The sequence below is a fragment of the Cervus canadensis genome, chromosome 21 (genome assembly GCF_019320065.1).
Source record: "Cervus canadensis isolate Bull #8, Minnesota chromosome 21, ASM1932006v1, whole genome shotgun sequence".
Classification (NCBI taxonomy): Eukaryota; Metazoa; Chordata; class Mammalia; order Artiodactyla; family Cervidae; genus Cervus; species Cervus canadensis.
In genome coordinates, this window is record NC_057406.1 from 58,785,677 (window position 1) to 58,809,834 (window position 24,158).

Below are 24,158 nucleotides of genomic sequence, written 5' to 3' on the forward strand. Positions count from 1 at the left end.
TCAAAACCTGCCTCTATCTATCTATCTAATTATCTATTTATCTGTCATCTTTCTATTATCTATCATCTATCTATCTTATTTTCCTTCTACTTTTGGTTGTATTTCTGAGACTGTTCCCTTTTCCTTTTCCTCATTTCTCCACCACCATTTGCAGATGGTTTGGCTTTCAGAGCCTAAAGTAATTGCTGCAGTGGCTGAGACTATAGAAAATGCCTCACAACACCCTAGTAGAGATACCAGACTGTTCTTATTTGAAAACAACAGGGTGAAGAGCAACTAAATTACTTTATCTTTATGTGGGAGAAAGAGTACAACTCTATTCAGAGAAAAGGTTTCTAAAATGAAAGAAGGCAGTAAATCCAAATCTTTGATTAGCTCCTGCTGCTTTAGCCCTGTTATGAGCACATTGGTGACATCGTGAGAATGCTTGTTGAATTGAATTTGAGTGTCAGCTTTCAGACAGGAAAGGAATTAAATCCATGGTCCCTTGGGTCACCTTTATTCTCAGTCTTTCAGGCCATATCCTTAATCTCTCCCACCTCTTTTTGTCTTATCAAAATTCATGATCTAGCTGAAGTAAAATTGACCGTTAACGTTTGGAATCCGTTGGGTGGACTAGGGTTTAAATCCCAAGTCCACCAACAATTAGCCAGAAAAAAATAATGTGACTTCTTTAAGTGTTAGTTTTCTCATCTGTGCAATGGTAAATCACTGCCATACAGGAAACGTTGTGGAAATGGAATGAAATATGGTCTATACAGTAGCTCCCAGTATGTTCAACCCATGGGACGTGTGTGCTTGGTACATGTACATTTCATGAGCAATATCCCTTCCTCTTCTCCCTATGGCGTCCATTTCTGGTACAGCGAAAGGATGCCTGGGTTACATGTTCTTGGGGATCAGCTCTCCCTCCACAATGCTCAGCCATTAGGAGGATTTGATAACGGGCTTAGGAAACAAGAGTGACATAGGCAGACCATGAGGCAGAATTCCCGAGTGAATTTGCTGCCCTTTTACTGAGTGCAGGAGCCCTGTAAGACAGCCTGTCTCCATGGATGGGGATGGTTCCCACAGCTTGGTGATGCTCAGAGAAGGAAGCCCCATGCCGGAGTGAAGAGGGAAAAAGGGAAGTTCTGAACCTGACTCTCACCTCTGCACCTGGTAGCTTTGTGATTGTGAACAAGGTATTAATCTCTCAGCTCCCAAGTTTCCTCACTGGCTTCATAGGGATCTTAAGAAAGACTCTGCATGTTGTTCTGAGGATAAAATAAAAACATTTGGCACACAACGGGGTGCTTAATAGATGCTGTTTTTCTACTTTTCCTTCCTTTTCTACCCTCTTTCTTTTTGAAGATTTCCTTTTTTAATCTATCTCCTCTTCCTCTGAGGTTTTGTGGTACAGATTTTGAGAGATTCTGGCTGCTCATGGGTGGCTTATATGGAACCTGCAGTCATTAAGAGAATGGCCACTGAAAAAATCCAGTAAGTGATAAATGTTTGATTGCCTAAACAAGCACAGCACAATTATTGGGGATCATTATTAAACTGTGAGATCAAATGAAACCAAAATAATACTAATTGTATCCAAACTCAGTGGACAGATTCACTCTCCAATTTGTTTGAAAACACTACCCTAGTTTACTATTGATGCTCAATCATGCAATTATTAAAAAGAAGACCTCCAAACTGACAATACTAATAATGGTGATACATCTTCCCAGTATGTAGGGCTTTCACTTCATTTTAATTGAAGGGAGGCTATGGAAGTGTTTTTCCCTTATTTGAAAAAAAAAATCTTCCTTTTTTTTTTTTCTCAGACCATCTGTCTGGCTATTAAAATCCCATCAGCTTCATTGCGAGAACGCTTACTTCCCCCACGCCTGCCATCCCAAAGGGGGCTCTCAGAGCCAACGAGTTCATGATGGCCCCGGCCCCTCCAAAGGGAAGGCCTGCTGCTCCCTAGTCCTCCTTTGAGGCAGCCTTCCTGCCTTTCCTGGGCTCTCCATTCTCGGCTGCACAGACCCTGTGATTCATTTCCAGTTCCCCACGTTAATACACAGAAATTAGTTTATATCTCTAATAATGTGTTGATTCGTTTGACTGTTTAAGAAATGTCTCTTCTCAGCAGTCGAGGCTCTAACGAGACAGTGCTGGATCTTCACAATAAACAGGCTTGGGGTGAAATTCATGGCTTTAAGTTCAGAGTATGCTTTGCAGATGAGGGACATGAAGCCCATGAAGCACAGCGATGAAGTCAGGACCAAAGGTATGGAAGAAAATAGCCCGTGTCTCTCTGCTCTGACCCAACACCTGGATTCCTAACCCTTGAGACTCTTGGGCTTGTGTGTCGCCTTATTTCAAACCCTTCCTATATTTCCCCAGATCCTTTCTACCATTACAGTCATGGGAGATAGTTTCTACTATTATTAACAGGCTCTTTTTTCTTCCCCACTCCCCATTGCCTCTGCCCTGGGGTACAATCATTACTGAGAAATCTCACAGTACTTCTTCATACCAGGGGCAAATCCTTCTATGTTCGAAAAACTATCTAGCACAGAGAAAGAAATCCCTTCCCCTTTGGTAGATACAGAGGAAATAGCTAATTGTGTTCATTCTGGTGGTCTTAGTTGTAGTGTTATAGTGTTAGCTGCTCAGTCATGTCTGACTCTTTGTGACCCCATGGACTGTAGCCTGCCAGGCTCCTCTGTCCATGGGATTCTCCAGGCAAGAATACTGGAGTGGTCTCGGGAAGGGGCATCTCCTGAAAACCCTGCAGGAAGATAAAGAGAAAACCCTCCAGCTCAAATCAGCATGTCCACTGGGGAGGCACGCTCAAGACTTCTCTTTCCTTGGGCCATCACACCATTGTCCTTTCAAGATGGAAGAATCGGTCAAATTGCAGCCAAGAGCTGAGGGTTGCTGATGCCTCAGAACAGCTCTTGTAGTCCAAGCAATTTCTGTGGATTGGCCCCTGACCTTCACTTCACTTTTCATCCCACTGCCCCTTTATCATCTAAAGAAGGAAACTGATGAGTAATGGGGATGGAGGGACACCAGTCTCTCCATCTCTTTCAAACATGGTGGATGGTTTATTAGTCACAATGGTGCTTTTGCGAAGTGAATGATGGTCTCTTGTGCTATCGAGATGGATTTATATTTCATTGGTGTAAGGATGAAGGTTTAAATGAATTTAAGCAGAATGTTATCAGTATGTGTCAAAATTTTAACCAGTGCATTTAAACAGTGATTCCTTAGATATTATTGCTTAGGATGAGGCTAAAATGGGATCAATTTAAAGATATGTGTTTGATTCATAACAATATATATAGTCCCTGGATATGGCAAAAATGATACAGGTAGTACCCCAAGTGCTGAAGGATGAGAAATCTCGGTTTAAAACAACACCCACCATCATTCGAGTCCCTGTTCTGTGTGCAAATCCTTTATACAGATTATTTGCGTTTTTACAACACATTTCTTGATGAGCATTATTACTCCTGTTGCAGACAAGAAACAGTGATTCAGTGAGATTAAGCACCCTGCCTGGGGATGTAGAGCTAGTTGGAATTCAAACCCAGACTTGTCTTATGTCCAAACAGGGCCCTTTCTGCTGGATCCTGCTGCCCAATCAACTGGGGAAGAAACTAGGGCAGAGGGTGGTTGGGTTCTAGGGAAAATCTATGGTCCTAGGCTGCCCTGACCTGTGATCCTGTCGTCTGGCCTGTAATTTTAGCCCGAGTCCTGGCCACAGGCTCTGTGGCTTCATCGCTCAGTCCACAAGAATTTACTCTCCTGCCTGGCAGTTCCTTTCTGTCTCCAGGTCTGCATAGAGTGACCCTTTCAGCAGTGTTTCTGGGGCTGCGAGGGGTGTCTGTTTCTGCCTGGGAGGGGGCAGGCCCTTCCCCACTTTCTGCTGTTGCTGCTCTTCCCTCTGACCAACTGCCATGGCCTCCATGGCCCTTGTTTCCAACTGCCCGGAGAGGGGATGGCAGCCCCAGGGCCCAGGCAGCTTCAGCGGATCCCTTCCAAGTTCTTACCCCTCCCCCCGCTAACCTGGTTATGCTGAGCTTCTGCCTCCGTCATCCTTCCCACGCCTGTCTCCTGCTCTCCTGGGGCTTGAAAAGCCACTGACTTAGGCATGGGGTGGGGGTGGGTTTCTTTTGCTCTGCATCCCTCCTTCCCTGGCCCCAGCCCTCCATTCCACTCATTTTGCCTCTGGCCACATCTCTCTAACCCTGGCACCAGGTACCGTGGCAGCGGAGGCCCGTTGGGAAGCCTGAAAGGCAGAGTGCTCTGGGGCTGGAGGGGAAGCCCTTTGAAATAGAACTTCCGGGCCAGGTTCTCCGGTTCTCCTGTGAACTCAGTCCTGCCGGGAGGGATTCTCTATTCCAGGACTGAGGCCGGGAGAGCCGCCTGTTCTCTGAGCCGCTGCTTCCACCGCCAGCCAAGATTCAAATTGATTTCTTCCTCCCTCCTTCCCTTCCTTCCTCCATCTGTCCTTCTTTCTTCCTTTCTTCTTCTTCCTTCTCTTCCTGAAAAATTTTGCCGAGAGCCCACCAATGCCAGACATTGCCTTAACGGCTTCATCCTGACTATCGACCGACTCCTCATTTCTTTTTTCTTTTTGATGTGGACCAATTTTTTTAAAGTCTTTTTTGAATTTACCACAATATTGCTTCAGTTTTATGTTTTGGTTCCTTGGCTGCAAGGTGTCTGGGATCCTAGGTCCCCGACCAAGGATTGAACCCACACACCCCATACTGGAAGGCAAAGTCTCTACCACTGGACAGCCAGGGAAGTCCCAAACCCCCCTCACTTCTTATCCAAGTGCCCACCACATGCCAGGCACCACGCCAGGCAAGGTGCACAGAGGCAAACCCGACGCTGGTCTCAAGATCCTTACTGCCTGTTTCGAGGGACCAAGATTTGAAAACAAATTACGAGAGAGCGACCAAATCTTGTCTGTCTGAACTGGCCGGGGCGGCACGGGCCTGACGGTGGAGCTCTTCTGGTGTTTACAGCCCGTGGAAAAAGTTAAGAGTTGCCACAAGTCTCCTGGCTTTGACCAGCCCCCATCCCTCATTTCACTGTTCAAAAAGAAAACTCTGAAACACCAAGACAATAAAAGCGGTTTCCTGCCACAATCCACCACAGATATAAAGCTCCATCTCTAAGTAGATGTCTCCCTGTCATAGAGAAAATCTCGAAAAGGAAAAAAGCCCTCCACGTCTCAGTGATTTCTGAGGCTTCTCTTCAGCCAAATCCTACCGCCCTTTCACTTGACTTTGTGGACAGATAGAGAAGCTCAGAGCTTATCCAAGGATACAAGCAGGGATGTAAGCTGGGAGAAAGGAGGATAAAGAGACCCAGGAATGCGGTCGGATGGGCCTCCTAAAGGCAGAGTTTCATCTGCCCTAAAGCATCAGCAGCAGACTGTGTGGTCCAGAGGGGAATGTTTGGTGCAGAGGATAGCAAAGTCCCTTCAGCTCCATAAACATAATTCAGCTCCTACCGTGAGCCTGGCTCTGTGCTAGCAGCGTGTGTTCTAAGTTGCTTCAGTTGTGTTCGATTCTTTGCGACACCATGGACCATAGCCCATTAGGCTCCTTTGTCTGTGGGATTTTCCTGGCAAGAATACTGGAGTGGGTTGCCATGCCCTCCTCCAGAGAATCTTACCGACCCAGGGATCAAGCTTGCATCTCTTATGTCTCCTGCACTGGCAGGCAGGCTCTTTGCCATTAGTGCCACCAGGTGCTTGAGGCTAAATGCTGGACCAGGACTAGGGTGTGTGAGTCTTAGTCCCAGCACTGTTGCTAGTTGGTGCCATTGGACCAGGTCCCTTCCCTCTCTGGGCCTCAGATGCTTGGGTCATCAGGTGAGGGTCTGGACTTGGTGAGCTCCGTGGATATACCGCTAATTGCTTTCCTCCTTTCCTTTTTTTTTTTTTTGTGGCAATAGAACCTCTCAATTTTCACCAGGCATGTGGTCACCTGAAATAAACATATATTTTCCAAGCTTCTTTATAGTTAACATGTAGTCACATGACAAACTTCTGGCCAATAAAACCAAAGCCAAAATGTTGTGTGATATGTTCCAGGAAACCTCTTTATGAGTCATGTAACAGGAGACTTCTGTCATTATGTCTTGATGTCATCCTCCACCTTGATGCCTGGAAGGTGGAGGCAGTGGCTGGATCTCTGGCAGCCACACTGGACTGTGAGGTCAAAGGTCATACTTTGGATGTTGGGGCAGGGAGCTGGTAGGAGCCTGCATTGCTAACCAGTTTGTGGAGCCTCCAGACCAGCCTTGTATTTCATATCTTCAGACTGATTTCCTTGAGAGAGAATGAACTTTTTGTCTTATTTAAGGTACTGTTAATTTTCTTTTCCTGTTGCTTGTAGTCAAATCCAATCCTTCTTGATACAAGCTCTAAAATTCCTTCCAGGAACTTTCTTGGTGAAGCAGTGGATGGGAATCTGCCTGCCAGTGCAGGGAAAATGGGTTCAGTCTCTGGCCTGAGAAGATTCCACATGCTCGTGCATGATACCTACTGAGCCCATGCTCTAGAGCCCACAAACGGCAACTACTGAGCCTGTATGCTGCAACTAGGCGCCTAGGGACTGTGCTCTGCAACAAGAGAAGCCACCAAAATGGAAGCCCATGCACTGCAATGAAGAGTAGCTCCCAAGAGCAGTAATGAAGATCCAACACAACCAAAAATAAATAAAATAAAGAGCAAATAAAATTCTTTCCAGGGGAGCCATTCTGAGCTTGTGATACTAGGGAACTTCTTCAAGCACTCACTCCCTGTGCGAGGCAGAATAATGACCTGCCAAAGATGTCCACATCCCAGTTCCTATAACCTGTGAATATGTTTCATATATTATAACAAACAGCAGTCAAAGTTGCAGATGGAATGAAGGTTGCTAATCAGCTGACTTTAAGATAGAGAGATTATTCTGGATTATTCAGGCCTGGGCAATGTAGTCACAAATATCCTTAGAAGTGGAGGAGGGAGGCAGAAGAAAGAGCATCAGAGAGTTGCAACATGAGAAAAACTATGTGATGCTGTTGGCTTTGAAGATGCAGGAAGGGGCCGCTGACCAAGGCATGTGGACAGTCTCTAGAAGCTGGAAAAGGCAGGGAAACAGATTTTTCCTTACAGAAGGAACACAGCCCTGCTGACACCTTGATTTTAGCCCCGGGGAGACCAATTTCAGACTTTAGACCTACAGAATCGCAACACAAGTTTGTGTCATGTTAAGCCATTAAGTCTGTGGTCGTTTGTTATAGGAGCAATAGGAAATGAATGCACTTACTCTGGTTTCTTACTGGCAAAGCGAGAATCACATAACACCCATATTATAGAGTGCTGTGTAGCTTATGGAAGGTGACATCTGAGTGGTTCTTAGGACAGGGCCCACCACACAGAAGTCTCTCAAACAACATTAGCTCACAAGGAAAATCATCCGTTCTTCTGACACCGCCATACAATCACCTTTAGCCATTAATGACAATCCTACCTGAAACATACTGATACGAAGTGCTCAGGGCTGAGCTAAGAGCTTCACCAACTCCAGGCACTCTGAACTGACTCAGTGCTTGGTAGGAAGATTGTCATCCTCCTTTCAGAGGTGAAGAAACAGGCCCAGTTGGCCAGTGGCAGAAGTACAATTTAGCCCATGTTCACCAGAGCCCCCTGGAGAAGGGAAAGGCTACCCACACCAGTATTCTGGCCTGGAGAATTCCATGGACTATAGTCCATGGGGTCGCAAAGAGTCGGACATGACTGAATGATTTTCTCTTTCACCAGAGCCCACTGGCCGTGCTCCAAAGGTGTGCTTCTTAAAGTGTGGTATCAGAGACTTGCCTGGGACCTAGAAACACAGGCTTAGCTCCCACCTGGACCCCTGCCTCAGGATCTGTGTTTCACTAAGATCTGTGGTGATTAAGGTTCACGTCAGAGTTTGAGCAGTGCTGCTCTAGACCCGGTGGTATAGCAGTCCCCAAACATTTTGGCACCAGGCACTGGTTTCATGGAAAGCAATTTTTCCATGGACCGGGGTTGGGGAGGATGGTTTGTGTGCGTTACATTTATTGTGGACTTTATTTATTATTATTACATCAGCTCCACCTCAGGTGATCAGGCATTAGATCCTAGAGTCTGGGGACCCCTGCAGTAGTGCTCCGTTCTCTCCTTGACATTACTCTTTGCGAGGCAGCCTCAGGTGATTTCATTTCCTTCATCTGCCTTGTGCCTGTCTCCTCTCTTCTAATTGGCCAACTCCTATTCATCCTCCAAAACCCACTGCAGAGGGCACTTCCTTAGGATCCCTTCCAGATCTCGGCAAATAGAGTTGTTCTTATGTCTGGCCCTCACACAGGCCTTCCTAGTGCCTGAGCTCACTGGTAATGGTCTCAGTACCTGCTTGTCTCTTCCGATCTTCAGAGAAGGTGTATGTTTTCTATCATCCAACCAACCTTAACTAAGCAGCTACTAGGTGCTGGGTGCTGATCTTATTCCTGGGGCTATGGCAGAAAATAGGACAGAAAAAGATCCTGGCTTCACAGAGCTTACATTCTAGTTGGGAAAGAAGTAACAAACACTGTAGACAAATTCAGAAAACATGAAGTGAAGAAAGAGAGACTGGGAAGTGGATGGATGCTGTCAGCCAGGGAGAATCCGGGCAGACCACTCGCCATTGAAGCTGACTTGTTTCTGTGTCCCACAGATTAGCACAGAGCCTGCCATGCCCAACATTCAAAAACTGTCAGATCGGATAAGATCTGAGCATTCTCCCAGATCAAACTGCACGTCTTTAAGTTCATGTCCCTTCCCAGCAATTGCTAAACCATTTTTTTCATACCAAGAAACTTGTGACGTTCCTCCCTTCCCTACGAAGTCTTCTGAGCTAAAAATTTAAAGCAGAGAATCTCCATCCTCCAGCAACGCCCCCACCACCCCTCTCTCCTCAGCCAGCGTGGACCACAGGACTGTCTCCCCAGCGCCTGCCATTTAGTTATTGAATAAAGCATACCACGTGGTTGGTACACGGGGTGCATTTCCCGAACTGGGGTCAAGGTCAGAAAATGTCAGTCTCTGAAACAGAAGCTCCAAGGGTGGTGTGAACTGGGTGAGCATCTCTTTTTTTAAGCAACAACTTCTAGAGATGCTGAGTAAAGGGGAGTAGATGAGGCTCGCCTTCCATCCGAGTTTTATCAGCAAGCCCTGCTTGGGAATGTTGGGTGTTTATGCATGTATTTCCAGATGCATGGCTTTATTCACTCTGTTAGCTGCTATACCCAGCCTAGGCTGGTGGTGTTTTGTGTACGTTTTCAGAAGACAAAAACTCCGCCTGTAATTTGCCATTGGCAGAGAGGAGCCTTTACATACTCGGATGCCTACAGAGGCCAGAGGAGGGCCGAAGCAGCCCAGTAGCCTCAGAAGATACTCGGGAGCAGCGGGGACTTTGGGGAACCACAGAGAAACTGCCACACCTGAAGGGACATCAGCTGCCCTGCTCCTGTTGGTTGTTGCCAAGCAGGAAGGGGGCCCAGGGTTACAAAACTCTGTTTTTGTTTTTGTTTTCCTCAAGGGAGGCCACAGACAGGTTTTTTTTTGTTTTTTTGGTATTTTTTTAATAGGAAACGTCTTGATTTGTATAACATTTTGAGGGCCAAACACAACTCACTTGCAGGTCACTCTTTGCAACTGTTGGTATCATCAATAATAAACACCCTAGTGATAACAGCATCTGACGTTTATTGAGTGTTTATTATGTGCCAGCACCCTGGCACATATTATGTGTTAAGCACTTGCATGGAGCATCTTACTAAAATTTCACAACCAGCCCAAGTGTGAGATACAATTTTCCCTGCTTAGACATGAGAAACTGACTTAGAGAAGGGACATTCCTTGTTCAAGGTCACACAGAACTGGTAAGTGACAAGGTTGGGATTTGAACCCAGGCTGTCAGATGCTAGGACTGGCACAAACTCCAGGCCTGGCTACAACATAATGCTGATCATGTTCATTATGATGATGCTCGGGGAAATCTGAGATTCAACACATATCAAAATCTAGCACCTACTATGTGCCAGGCAGGCCCTGGAAGCACAGGTGTGGAATCAGTCTACCCAAAATTAAAGGTATCACCTTCTTCCTGGGGTGAATGTCTCCTGTTTGCCCATTTCAGTGAAGGTCACTCACTGTCACACTTTACTCAACACAAGTGACAGTCCTGGGTCCTGTGGATCCTCTGATGTCTGCTCCCTTGCTCGACAGCCCCCCTGCCCACCCCTGCCCTCCCCACCCGAGGTCACCTGCGTCATCACTTGCTGGGCTGTGCAGCCTTCTCCTTTCTGGACTCCCTGCTCCATCCTCCTCTTCTTCCCATTTTTATATCACACAACTTCCTGAGCCATCCTCCTAAAATGCACATCTAATTATATCATTCCCTTGGGAAAATTCTCCTCTTTGACCTCTTTGCAAGTGAACCATCCCTTCATGATGTGGTCTCTGTCTAAAGTCAAACCTCAATATTAATATCTTCCCCTACCTCCCCTCCCACACTTGTTCCTCCAGCAATACTAGAATTTTCGTGTGGTCCCTCAAACACACCATGCCCTCCCACATCTCTTCCTGAAACAATCTCTCCTCTCCTGGGTGTTCTTGCTTGGGTCCTCCAATCCCCCACTGGGGCATAGGCCCCTTCAAGGCAGGGGCGGTATCTGATCACTTTTGTAAACCCGGAGCATAAGGGGGTAACTGACACACAGCAGTGACTGAGTACATTTTGTTGAAGAAATGGACATGGGGACTCATGGTCTGGAGGTGGAGGCAGAAATGGAAACAGGCAACTGAAAAGATAGAAGATGCTGCCTCAGAGACATGCAGATGCCTAAGAAGGAAAGAGGGAGGGAGTGTGAACCAGGTGGGAGCAGGGTGGGAGGTGGCAGAGCTAAGCCCTGAAGGAAGACAAGTGGGATTTGGTTGGAAATGGCCCTCTAGGCAGAGGGGTGGGGAGAAAGAATATATGTATACCTTCACCTCCTCCCCCTCCATGAACTAGAAAGGGGGATGTCTATGCATTTTGAAGCATCCTTCTGTACTCTAAACAGTGGGAAAACCTGGCAGGCCCTCCACTTCTCCCCACTCTGCCCCAGTAATAAGCATACACTAATTTAAGCATCAAAGTTTTGAACACTTCATCATGCATGAATTACCAATAGCAATTTCTGCTTAACCTCATCTTCAACTTCTCAAAGTAATTTATTTACAGATTTGGGGGCCAGGGGAAAGTTGTAAATATAATTAGTGTAACAGAAGGCTGTGCACAGGTTTTTGGATTGGACAGGTTTGGGTTGCAATCCCAGCTCTGCCACTTGCTGTGTGACCTTGGACAAGTCACTTAACTTCTCTGATTCTCTTAAGGTGGAGATAGTGGATATCATAGCACATATCTTCAGAATTGTGAAGATTAAATACGAGCAATCCTGGGAAACACACAGGAAGCATTCAAGGAATGATTAGTGATTATTATTGTTATTATTAGCGAGAAAATGATGTCAGAGAGTTGTTTTTCAGGATTACTTTCTTTGCAAAATACTTTGGAGGAAAATTGAGGAAGAGAGGTCTCAGCTTTAGGGAAAATTCAAGAAGGATAAAGTATAAGACTGGTGCAGACAGAGGTAAGAGTATGAGGGGAAAATGTGGCAGAAAAGAAGGAATGATCCTTTATGCATGGAAAGTGAAAGAAGAGAGAAGGGGGCAAAACTGAGGTAAAGAAAGGTCTAGGGATCAACAACAGCTGGTCACCAGTGAGTTTTGCCCAATGGCAAGGCCAGACAGAGAGACTGGTGTTGGGGTATGTAAACTACACAGTGGATGATTGGCAAACAAGGTGCGGATTCCCCATTCAATGAGGCCACGGCAAGAGTGCACCTGCGATCTCGTACCTAATCTGTGGCATTCTCGTTAGCAGCTGGAAGACTACCCAAGGTCAAGAAAGTTCAGGGAAGAGTGAATAAATATAGTGTCCATAAGCAGAAAGGGGAGGCAGCTCCTCTGAGGCCAACTCAGCGGTGCTAAGTCGGTACCTCTGAGCCAGGCGATAAACGTATGAGGATTTGGATTGAGAGAAAAGGTGATAGCTGCCCAGGAGGGAACAGGCTCGTGGTGGCTTATCAGCTTCCCGAAGCTTTCTGGCAGAGCTGTGGTCCCGAAGGTGTTCTGAGAGCATCCCAGGTTGCGGGGTGTGTGGGAATCCTCTGCGTGTTCTCAAGGGCCTTTCAGCCAGACCTCAGAGAGATGACTGTCAAGAGGAGTTTTTAAGAGTCTACCTCCCTCCCTGCAGCCTTCCCTGGTGGCACAGTGGTAAAGAATCTGCCTGCCAATGCAGAGACACAGGTTCGATTCCTGGGTTGGGGAAGATCCCCTGGAGTAGGACATGGCAACCCACTCCAGGATTCTTGCCTGGGAAATCCCATGGACAGAGGAACCTGGTGGGCTACAACCCATGGGGTCACAAAGCGCTGGAAGGACTGAGTGTGTGTGCACACAGACCACACACACACACACACACACACACACACACCCCTCCCCTGATGGGAGGTCCCTGAGGGTAGGCACTGTTGCCTTAATCATTCACTCAACATTTAGCTCCTAAACACTCTTTGTGCCAAGGCTGACACACCCCCTGCTCACATTGCTCACAGGCTTCTAGAAGGACACAGAGTGTAAGCAAGTAAATGCTAAAAAGAAAAGTCAATGTTCAGGCGTTGAAGAAGGGAATACAATCAGGTAACAGGATGGTGGGCTACCTTAGATGGGATGGTCAGGAAGACGCCCCTAGAAGGAGAAGGTGATATTGATCAGAGACTTTTTGCATCCCTGTAGCCCCAGGGCCTAGCCCAGTAAAGGCTTGTATTGCTGGGAAGGCAGAGCCTTGAAGCACCTTGATTGTATTCAACACGTCGTTTACAATCTTCTCGGTGCCCCCGTTCTCTCTGTTCACTAAAGCTAGCTTAGGGTGAGTCACCTGGTCTCTGCCAAGACCTCCTGCTGTGGTTGCCCTTCTCAGTTAAATTTCACCAGCTCTGCCGGACTGGGATCCCATCCATTAGGGTCACAACAGCCAGCGATCTCACGAATGAGCAAAGCCATCCCTTTCTTACCATCTCTCTGGGTCCCCTTTCCTTCCATAATGGAACACAAACTATTCCACGAGAGCCATTTCTGTCCCTGTGGGGTCCCATCTCCTCTGCCCCCCCAACACTCCCCAGTCCCAGCCTTCTATGCTCTAGCCCCACAGGACCGTTGGCCTGGCCGCTCAGGTGCCTGTGCTTCTGCACTTGCCATTTCTTCTGTCTGAGGTATGCTTCCTCCCCCAGCTAGCACATTCCCATGCATCCTTCTGAACCCTGTCATCCTTGGATCCCCTCCTCCCCAGTCTCTGTGCTCCCAGATTGCCCTGAGTTTAGGCTTCATGCTGCTTCATCATCATTGTCTGTTCACTGGTCTGTCTTCTCTTCTAGATTAGAAGTTCCTTGAGGGCAGATGGTGCTATTGCCTCTGTCCTAGCTGCTCACACAGTACCTAGCAAGGACTCAGGGAGCAGTTGTAGAGCAGAGATCAACAATCACCCTTTTCCTTGTCAAAAAATGTGCTTGTAAGACCACATACTTCTCCAAGCTGCTTCCTGAGTCATGGGACAGACGCTAAGGGCACTGGAGAAATCCCTTGGGCTCTCCCAACACTTTGCCTGCATTTCTCTCTGCCAGCAAGACAGCCATACCAACTTCCTTTGATTCCAAGGCACATATTTTAAATTTTAAGGTTTCTGAAATTAAAGTATGTTTTACAACCGGTGTTATATTAAACCTGTTTTCCCCTGCCCTGAAAGCTGTTTAAGTAGTTAGTTCATTTTTTATAACCAATGGCATCAGAACTGGGAGATCAGAGCCCTTTATACCCCCAGGAAAAAGGACCAGGGTCCTGGCGAGGGCAGAGAGCTCACTGGTGATCCCACAAGGGCTGACACGCATTCCTTGGCCTTGGGGAGCACAGTTCACATCTTTCTAGTCTCATTCCTATTTTCAAAAAGTCTGGAGGATTTAACTGAGCCTCATTCCAATTCCAGCTCAAATCCTCGATGATCCTAACTGATTGTTAGAGATGTCTCAGAGAAACTCAGGGAATCTCTCTGAGTTTGTGGGAGGGTGATAAGCCAAGGTGGCAGCAGGCTATGTCATATGTCTTGTGTGAAATGGAGTCATTCTGTAAGATGCCTGTTTTTTGGGATTTCCTGATGGGACTTGCCCGGAGGGTCCTGAGGGGAGGAGGTAGGTCTTATTCACTTCTGCTTCCCTGTGTCCACTGCAGGATTGGCACCTACCATCAACACCTCCACTAAGCATATTTTGAATTTCTTCGATTGGAGTTGAATCTATCTATTTCTTCCCTTCTCTGGGCTGTCATAAGTTTTCAGGCCAAAGAGACCACCACACTCAAATCTGGATGGGATTGGGAAAGTGAAGAAAGTGAAAGTCGCTCAGTCGTGTCTGACTCTTTGCAACCCCATAGGCTATACAGTCCATGGGATCCTCCAGGCCAGAATACTAGAGTGGGTAGCCATTCCCTTCTCCAGGGGATCTTCCCAAGCCAGGATTGGAACCCAGGTCTCCCACATCGCAGGCAGATTCTTTACCAGCTGAGCCACAAGGGAAGCCACATTGGGAAGAGCATGACAAAGAGAAGGGAATGGTACTCTAATCCTCACAACTTTAGGGCAGGCATCATCAGCTCCCTTAGATAGATGGGGTGAAGGAGCTTCCGTCAGAATTAACTAGCTCAAGGTCACACAGCTTTTAAACAAGAAGCCAGAAGTCAAAGAGCAAAACTCTTTAACGAGACTAGCGAGGCTCCGCACTGTTGGATCCTCCTTCTGCAACCCCACCCCCCACTCCATCCAGCACCATCACCACCCCCATCCCATGTCCATCTGGACCCTCCAGCCAGCCTGGCCTCCTTCCAGGACTTGCCCCTTCTCTCCCTCACTGGTCTCTGCACTTGCTGCCCTCCAACCTGAGATGTTCCTTCCTCCTCTCTTCACCCAGCGACACATCCTTCAGACAGCAATTTACATCTCACTTCCTCAGGGGAGCCTTCTCTGATTAGATCTATCTTCATGTCATAGACTCACAGTCTTATGTGACTCCCCTTGAGAGCACTATCATAGTTGTAAAATACATACATATAAGAGACACAGGTTCTATCCCTGGGTTGGGACGATCCCCCGAAGGAAGGCATGACAATCCACTCCAGTATTTTTGCCTGGAGAATTCATGGACAGAAGAGCCTGGTGGGCTACGGTTCATAGAGTTGCAGAGGCAGACACAGCTGAAGTGAGTTAGCATACACGTGCATATGTATACACACACACACACACACACACATATATGCATATATATTTGGGAGAGTCTTTGAAGTAGCATCTATCTCTTCCAGAAGGCTCTGAGGGCAATGACCCTGAAGGGAGCTGCTGCCGACCATGACACCTACCCTTAGCCCAGCACCTGGCAAGTTGCAGGGACTCATCAAAGATTTAACCAATAAAATAAATGAATGAAGGGATTGCTTAATTTGTCACTGTAAACTAACCTGGAAACTTAAAACATATTTCATCTGTATATGGGAGATTTTTTTTTTTATATTCAAGTCTAAAAGTGACCATTGAATTCTGAACTATTTAACAATCTCCTGCATTATCAGTCTGAGTACATATAGCTTCCTCCCCCACTGACCCGAAAGCTAACACTCATGGGAAGCTCTCCCCGAGGACCTGTGTGACAGACGCTTTGGATGATGAACAGAGAGGAAAGCGTGGCCAGTGTCTATTTAGAGGATGTTCGCCCCCCAGCACTTCCTGCTCAGGCATTTATTTTCTCTCCAAACACTTTCTTTTTTATTATATTTCTTTGTTATTGCCCCTTGTATGTTGAAACTCTCTCCCACTCCCTCTCTTTCCCTCTCTCCCCCTTCATTCTGTGTTGACTCTATTATTTATTTTCAGAATGTAAAAAAAAAAAAAAAAGATGTTTCAGTCACCATCACCACTAGTGTGAAATTTAAAGAACAGTCCTTTGATGATGGGAAGTGACCGCTGTTCCTCAATGCCCACCCTGTAGCAGGCAGTGGTGGCTTCTTCATTTGCCAGCTAAGATAGGTTGATGTCTCGTGCTATGATACTTGCTGTGGTTACAGCAACAGGCAGAACAAAGATCCCTGCCCTCGTGGGGCTGACAGTCTAGTGGTGCAGATAGATGACAAGTAGTATGAGTAAATGTCATAGTGTGCTAGAAGGTGGGGCATAGTCTGCGAAAAAAGTAAAATAATAGAGCCATCAGTACAGTGTATGAGGTTGTTGACTGTAATTTTATACCAGGTGGTCAGGAAAGAAAGTGACAGACATTCGTGGGCTTCATTCCCACCAGCTACCCTGCGAGAAGGCTGTTAGCCTTCCTGTTTGTGGAAAGGGAAACTGAGCCTTGGAGAAGTAAAATGACTTGCTTCAAATTGCACAGCTCAGAAGGCTGCAGCACTTGGAGTGAACCCAGGTCTGTGTGGCTGCAAAATTGTGTCAACTGTATCACACACCACAAAGCTGCCTCTGAAAACTTCCATCACTTCAGGGGACATAAATTTGCCAGTTTCTGAAAAATGCTGGCCAATATAAAACCCATGGAGAGTTTACACTGAGGCACTTCCAAAGTAAAAGGGAGAAACCAAAGAAGCATGTGGTGGGTCCGGCCTGAAGTTTAGCGTTGCGTCTCCTTCGCCTTGTGGCAGTGAGGGGATTAGGACAGAGCTGTCACCTTGGAAGGTGCGGGCAGCCGGAAGGAGTAGCATGTCAGGGAGTCAGCAGGTCAGAACTCCGGTGTCCTGACATACTTGGGTTTGGCGCTCAACGAGGATACTCAGTGGGATGCAGACAGAATAGAATCAGCTGCCGGCTATGAATGTGAACACAAGGCCACAGAGGCCAGAGTCTGTGCATAGAGCTCTCTGGAGTTTCCAGGATGAAAACAAGAGGCCTGGATTCAAGTTCTGGCTCTGCCCGTGTGGTGCAGTATTAGACCTGGCACCTATAAAGTGAGGGCAGGAGGGCAGTGTGAATGGGCTGGGATTTGCAGGGCTGGTTCCTCAGTAAAGGAGAGAGGCTTGTCTTACAAGGTGAGAAGGGATAGGAATGTGAGACCTGCCTCTATGGAAAACTGCTTATCAGAACCTAAGAGCTTGGGCAAAGTTCTTGAGGTCTAGGGAACTGGGTGGAGAAGTATGATAAAGAATTCTGGGGAAGGTTTTGGGGAAGCTACATAGCGATGGTCTCTGATGACTGCTCTCTGCCCAAAGTGTCTGTTCTGGTGAGTATTAGGATCAAACTAGGCTTTCGCATACCTTAAACAGAAAAGGGAAGAAAATCAATGGGTTATTTTTTTCTTCCCTGTAGAGACTGAGTGTACTGACAATTTTTCTTTAGCTAATTAGGAACTGTGCAACCCAATGACTGACTCCTTTTGAATGTTCTTATTTTACAACAATGAATTCATGACTCATTATTAGTCTTTTAAAAAAAGAAATCCCATGACCTATATGGGAAAAAAAATCTGAAGAAGACTGGATATATGTGTATGTATAACTGAATCACTTTGCTGTATGCCTGAAACTAACACAGCATTGTAAATCAACTACACTACAATATTACATAAAAATTAAATAGAAAAGAAATTCTAGGAAGAGTAAACAAGTCATTCTGGTTTCCTCACCCCTTTCCCTCTCTTCCTCTCTCTCAATAACTTGCCACATGTCCTTATGATTTCTGAATTAATTTCAATAATTTTAAGAATTTCTGCATCAATCCATTGATACATATTTTTACTGTACCAACTGTGTGCAAAGTACCTAGAAGGTCAAAATATCTTAGGAATTATGGAGTGATATGTACACAGTATGTAGGCCCATTAGCAACTTCTAAACTCAAGTCTTCCACCCTTAAAGGCAAAAGTGTCCAAGAAAGGCAGCTGGCATTCCTAAAATAAAAGAGATATACTTTCCTTCTGTGGAACAAGAGAGCCGTGGCTGAACCCAGCGTGGGGCACTCACCACCTTGCAGGCCAAGCAAACGTTATGAAATTATGAACTTGGAAAAAATAGTTCAAGAAAACCCAGAGACTTCTTAGGCAGAGAGAATGGGGATGTAGAATGGACGGTGGAGCCCCTGGGAGTAAGCAGCTTGAGGAGGAGAAGAGAGGAAGAGAAGCTCAGAAATTCAGCAGAGGGAACCGAACAGTCTGGATGGAGAGAAAGATTACTGCTCTGCCTCACAGCAAGGAAAAGGATGAGAGAGGGAGCGGGAAGGACGGGGCATTTCTGTTAGGACCACAGTGTACTGTTGCTAGGACTCTGCAGGACTGGGAATCCTCTGCAGGACTGGGAATCCTCTGGGGGAGACATGGAGCCCAGACAGAGGGGAGAAAGGTACAGAAGAGAACAAACGCAAAGAGTGAATTTCTTGCTGCCCCTGGAGACGATGACTCCTTTTGGTGACAACAGAGGTTAATATCCTGAGCAGCAAGTCACCGCGTGGCCCAGAGACAGCATGCGTGGAACAAGCTGTTTTAGTGTCCTGTTGTAGATTTTATTGAATTCTTCTCTGAAAGGGCCAATTCATCTCTCCATTTCGAGGCTTTTAAAACAACTTTCCTGAAAAGTTCAAGAACTTCTTGTATCACTCTCCATTTACGTGGGATCCATGAGCAGACAGACCTGTCCCCGATGCCCTCAAATCCCAGTAAGGACACTAGCTTGCCAAGGGTCTTAAGTTCACACACAGGGACACTCCTGCTGCTCACTCTGCAGAGGGCGAAAAGAAAGGCTGTGATTTCTTCTCGATTCCTCTCCCTCTCCCGCTGTGTCAGCCCCTAACAGGTGGTCCTGTCCCCTTCTCATGCCTCAACAGACAAATTCATTTCAAAAACAGTCATGGATGCAAGGAAATGTTTTCTGATTCTTATTTTCACCAAGAAGTGAACAGAAAAAAGTCATCTCTGGGGACAAAAAGCCTTAATGTAAACCAGATAGCCAAAGAGACCGGAAGAAGATAGGAGGCGGTTTTTCATCTGGAGTCATTAGCAGCATCCTGGGGAGAAGACTAGAAATCTGTTCACAACTTTCTGGGTACGAGTAGGAAACATAACAAAGGGGTGATGGGAAACCTTTTCTGAAAGTACAGTTTCTCACCAAAAACAGAGGTTGGGAAAACCAGACAACTTGGTTTTCATAAAGGCTGATCCTATTTGGAATGCTCAAAACAGCAAGCACACGAATGCTCCACCAGAACCAACTATGCCAACCTGCAGAAATAAGTGCACTTATAATCTTTGGAAATCAGTGCAGTTTTTGAGAATATGTATCTTTAACACCTTCAAACCACATCCTAAGTGGCCAAGGCCCAGCTTCCTAAGAGGGGGGTGCAGTGTCTCAGGCCTACAAAACCGCATATGGACAGAGGTTTTGGAAATTAAAGGCCAGGTTGAACTGGAGCCCTGAGTATCAACCCTTCCTGCCTGGGCTACAAATGGAAAAGGAACAGCAATCCCTAAGGCAACTTGGGCCAGCCCCCAACCCGCCAGTGTCTGGAGGCCTCAATCCTGGGGAGAAAAGCCAAACCCAGGGCTTCTGGGAGCTTCACACAATCCTTGGGACATGTTGCAATACTAACCCTTTTAGGGATGATCCTGGGAGTGAGGTGGGGTTACAGCTTGGAGAGAAAGTTGAAGGGGGTGGGCACTACATTTGGGGATGTGGACACCAAACAGATGGAACTTTAATGAAAATACTTAAGCCTTTTAACGCACAAGTTATCCAAAGCCACATCTAGTCCTCTTCCCTTATATGTTTAAAAGATCACAGTATTAAGAATTTTCAAACAAAATCCTGATAAAGTATATTTATTCCAAGTCACCAATGTCTGGGAATATTTCTTCTAAAACCATGTCCTGTCTTTAATCTCTCGGCTGTATATCTTCGTCCATCTAACTAAAATCCAAGCAAGGCAAATTGCTTCTATGATCGTTTCCCTAAAGCAACCTTCATTCACTTTGCTTTTCTTCTTAAAGTCTGCCATAAATGTTTAATTAAATGGAAGTCTTTCCACTGTTAATGACTAGCTGCATGAAAGGCTATTCATTTTTTGAAGGAGGGGTGTGTTTAAAACAGTGCCTATTAATTTCCCGATATTGATTCTCTGGCTGGGGAAGAGCATATAGTATTCAGCATAGAGCTCCTCTGCAGACTATGTTCAAGGCAGCGGTTTGGATTGAGAAAGGGCACCAAATGCAGTATGCGTCAAATAGACCATCGCTCAATGAAGTCACTTAGCTATTCAAAACATGTTCAGCCATCACTCAACCATTTGCACCAAGATTGTTGGGAGGGGGGCACGGAATTGGTGCTCTTTCCCCAGGCATAATCATTTCCCAAAGAGCAGCTTTTGCTCAGTTTGGATTGGACTCTGGGGCCACATCAGTTCTCTTCCTCTTAGTCCGTTTCCCTCTCTTCTCTCCTGTCTCCTGGCTTCAACTCCCTGCACCACCATCCCATGTTGAGCTTAACAAACAATCCTGCAGTCCCCGCTTCCCGACGCTGCTCAAACGGCCTCCGTATTGGTTCATATCAGAAGCAAAGCACATCAGCTTTTCGTTCCACCCAGAAACATGTATCTCTCTGAGTATGTCTTTCTACGGGTGGCTGTAGCTTATACACACAGACACAGATAGCCACTCACATGCAGCCCCCTATATTAAAGTCTGTTGCTAAATGCAGGTTGTATGACCTGCAGGAGTTTCCTGCCCCCCTCCCTGTGTTTATTAATGTGTCTCAGAAGCACATGCTTTCATCCATACCCTGATCTCCCAGCCTTTCCTCTGTGGGACTGCTTTGCCCACAGCACATACACGGGCACACATGTCCCAGTGACCCTGCAAGATCAAGGTAAACAGCTGACACCCCCCCCCCCCCACAGCTCCCTCTTGTCCCCCCACAACCTCCCCATGCTCTCGCTTCCCTCCCGGCCTCCCCGCACAATGTCTGATTCCCAAGCTGGCTGCAATGCTGACTCTACACGCTTCTGGATAACAGACATGTCACTCTGCGTGGAAGTGAATTGGTTCTCAGCCTAACCTGCAAGTGAATTGCTGCTTATTAGAACTTGGGTTTGTTTCCTGTGAGAGACGTATGTATTTTTAGACTTTGTAAACGTTCAAACACACATACACAGAAGCCAGTCGCCTCGAACGATATGTGTGGCTCATAGACATTACGAAATGCTCTTGAACTCAGCTTGCGATCCTGGAATAATTAGGATTTACCAAATAAGGCGTCTTAGAAATAACAGCTTTTTTCAAAAAAAAGGAGATTTGCGGGTGATGATGTGTCTTGGACTTTTGGGGAGTAAGGGGAGGAGGAGGGGAAAGGAAGAACATTTTGGAATTCTTCATTACGAAAAGAGGAGCAATGTTGAGAGAGGCAATTGTTTTTTTAATCCCCTCAGAGGTGGGCATACTACATCAAAAGGCAAATCCTAATGATTCCAAAGCAGGTGGAGCACATTTGACTTTTTAAAAACAATCTCTTGTTGTTGTTTTCATCATATCATAGATTATTCCAATGAAGAAGGTTGAGGGAAGGGGGGTGGTGGAGGCTGGAGAGTTGAGTATGGTTTTTCCTTATTGATTTTCTTGCCTCTGAAACTCACCCAACCAGCCTTGATCTGTGGTGGAAGGAGTGAAGTAAGAAAATGGTGGAATGTAAAGGGGACTTATTTGGAGGCGGGTGGGGAAGGGGGAGTGAAAAGGGGAGGGGGGTGGGGAGGGGGAGGAGATGGGAAATCAAATACCTTCTAGGCAGCAGGTTCTCCATAATCCAGAATGGGTCATAACTTCCTCGTTCTTTTTGCTGGTTTCATTCTCACTGACACTTTTGGTCTTGCAAACCCCTCTGGAGTAGAGCCAATAGTCGGTTCCCACAGCAATGGTCATCAGACTGAAGGCAGCGAAAGCACCAACCGTGGTTAAAAGCATTTGAACACCTCGATCAAACAGCCCCATAATTCTTCATTATATAAACACCCAACTGACTTCGGGTTCTCGGGAGAGTGTGTGTGAAGGTGCGAGTACTAAAGCAAAAAATAAAAATAATTCCACTAGTAATATAATGGATATATGTGTGAACAGAGGATGTGGAGAGATATAAAAAAAGGGAGGTAAGAAAAGCTCACGGAAAAGAGTGTAAATTATAAAGATCACACGGGAGGAGAGGCTTGCCTTTTGAGATCAGAAACTGTTCCAGTTGCAGTGATTAAAAAAAAAAAGAAAGAAAAAATAAAAAGACACCCCCCACCCCCCCAAGTGAGATGCCTTAATCTCTTTTCCTAAAATTCTGGTCTCCAGTTTCCATATGTGATAGCTAATTTGGAGATGGCTTCCACAGTGAACCAGGGAACAGCCGCATTCTCAACACAATCTCTCATGGTCGGGACCTAGACAGTTAGAGATTGTAGAAGCCGAGATGCAACCTTCCGTCTTCGCTCTCGGCTCTGCGGCCTGCGCCATGAAAATCCTTTGCTTCGCCAGTTCTCTTCCTTGGGGGGTCTCGGGAGCTTTCGTTTCAAACCAGACTTCCCAGTATTCTGTAAGCCCTTGATCTCAGCTGAACAGGTGCGGGGGTCTCGCCTTCCATGGTTTTGCCCCGGCAGCGGCAGCGGCAGCAGCAGGGCGGGCAGGCGCGGCGGCGGCGGCGGCGGCGGCAGGACGAGCGGCGGCGGCGGTTATTGTTGTTGGTGGCGGTGGTAGTGTTGGCGAAGTGGGGGAGGGAGGGGGTTTCTCCCGGAGAATCGAGGCGGGTTTCCCTCCCCCTATCTGCAAAGCTCCTGGAAACAGGGGAGCCGGCGTCTTGCTGCAGGATGGGCCGCCCGCCTGCCCCCCCACCCCACTCCCGGCCGGCTCGGCCCCCGGAGGAGGCGCTCCCACCTACTGCATTACCGGGTGGTGCTGAACTGGACAGCTCCTCGCGCCGCCCGCTTCGCGCGCTCCCCGGCTCCCAGGGCGGCCCGCCAGGAGGTGGGCGCGGGCCGGAATCCTCCCTGCCCTCGGGGGCAGCAAGGCCGGGGCAGAGCGGGGGCTGCCTTTTCCTCTTTTCACCCCGCTCCCAAAATCCTGAAACGAGCGCTCTCCTGGGCTCCCGGAGCTTAGAGAAGGCGTAGCTAGAGATAGCTCTGCTCCCTCTCCCTCTCTCTCTCTCACACACTCTCTCCCTTTCCCTCCCCCCTCGGTGTTTCTTCCAGCTCAGCCTCCTTCTCATTCCATCTCTACGTGCCCAGAGCTTCAAATACAATCCTCCCATCACAATCAGAGGGGCACAAAACTTCAACCAGCCGGTTCTTTGCCTGGAAGCCCTGAAAATATAGCCTGGATGGGTAATTACAAACACGGTCTCTATGTGTTTTTTAAATCGTCGCTTGCACTTTGCCGTTTGGGGGATCTGTTTTGTTTTGTTAGCGGTGTCTCCTTTTGGTTGTTTCTCTTTCTTCTCTGTCTCTTTCTGGCTAACAGGGGATGTGCAGTGCACTGTGTGTGTCTCTCTGTAGTTTTCTGTAAAAATCCTGAATCTTGCTCCTACAAGCAGACATTTTGGAAAGAATATTCATGGAAAAGGGTGCTAAAGGGTGACTGGCGGCTAGAGCTTGGGCAACGATTTTCATCTCAAGGATAAATATGTTCGCAGGGGACATGGGTGAAATGTGAATCCTTCTAAGTTTCCCATGTCATTTGTAAACTGGGTGGGAAGAGATAAAATCTCCCTGCTGTGAATACGGAAACACATTATAACTCTCCCCATTTCCTCAGCAGAACTGTTATCTTGGGTTAATTACAGCATCATCTCTTGTTTCTATATGTGCAAGTTTTCCTTAATGTGACCCCTGGAAAAAGAAGCCATCAGATTCCTGCTGATAGTGATTATGTTTCTCTCTGATCAGTTTCCTAGTTAGGGGAGGGAGAGCACATGAGGCATGATGTAGATGCAGTTTTAATTTGTCGGG

At 46.8% G+C, this 24,158-nt stretch overlaps 1 protein-coding gene across 1 annotated transcript in view; it reads right to left on the minus strand.

The window, feature by feature from the left end:
• CACNG2 (calcium voltage-gated channel auxiliary subunit gamma 2) overlaps positions 1 to 22,167 on the minus strand; it is a 120,087-nt gene extending 97,920 nt beyond the window's left edge. The window contains exon 1 of the mRNA XM_043441605.1: positions 21,957 to 22,167. Within this exon, the coding sequence (XP_043297540.1) occupies positions 21,957 to 22,167 (211 nt within the window). The remainder of the gene's footprint in view (positions 1 to 21,956) is intronic.
• Between the last annotated feature and the right edge of the window lie 1,991 nt (positions 22,168 to 24,158).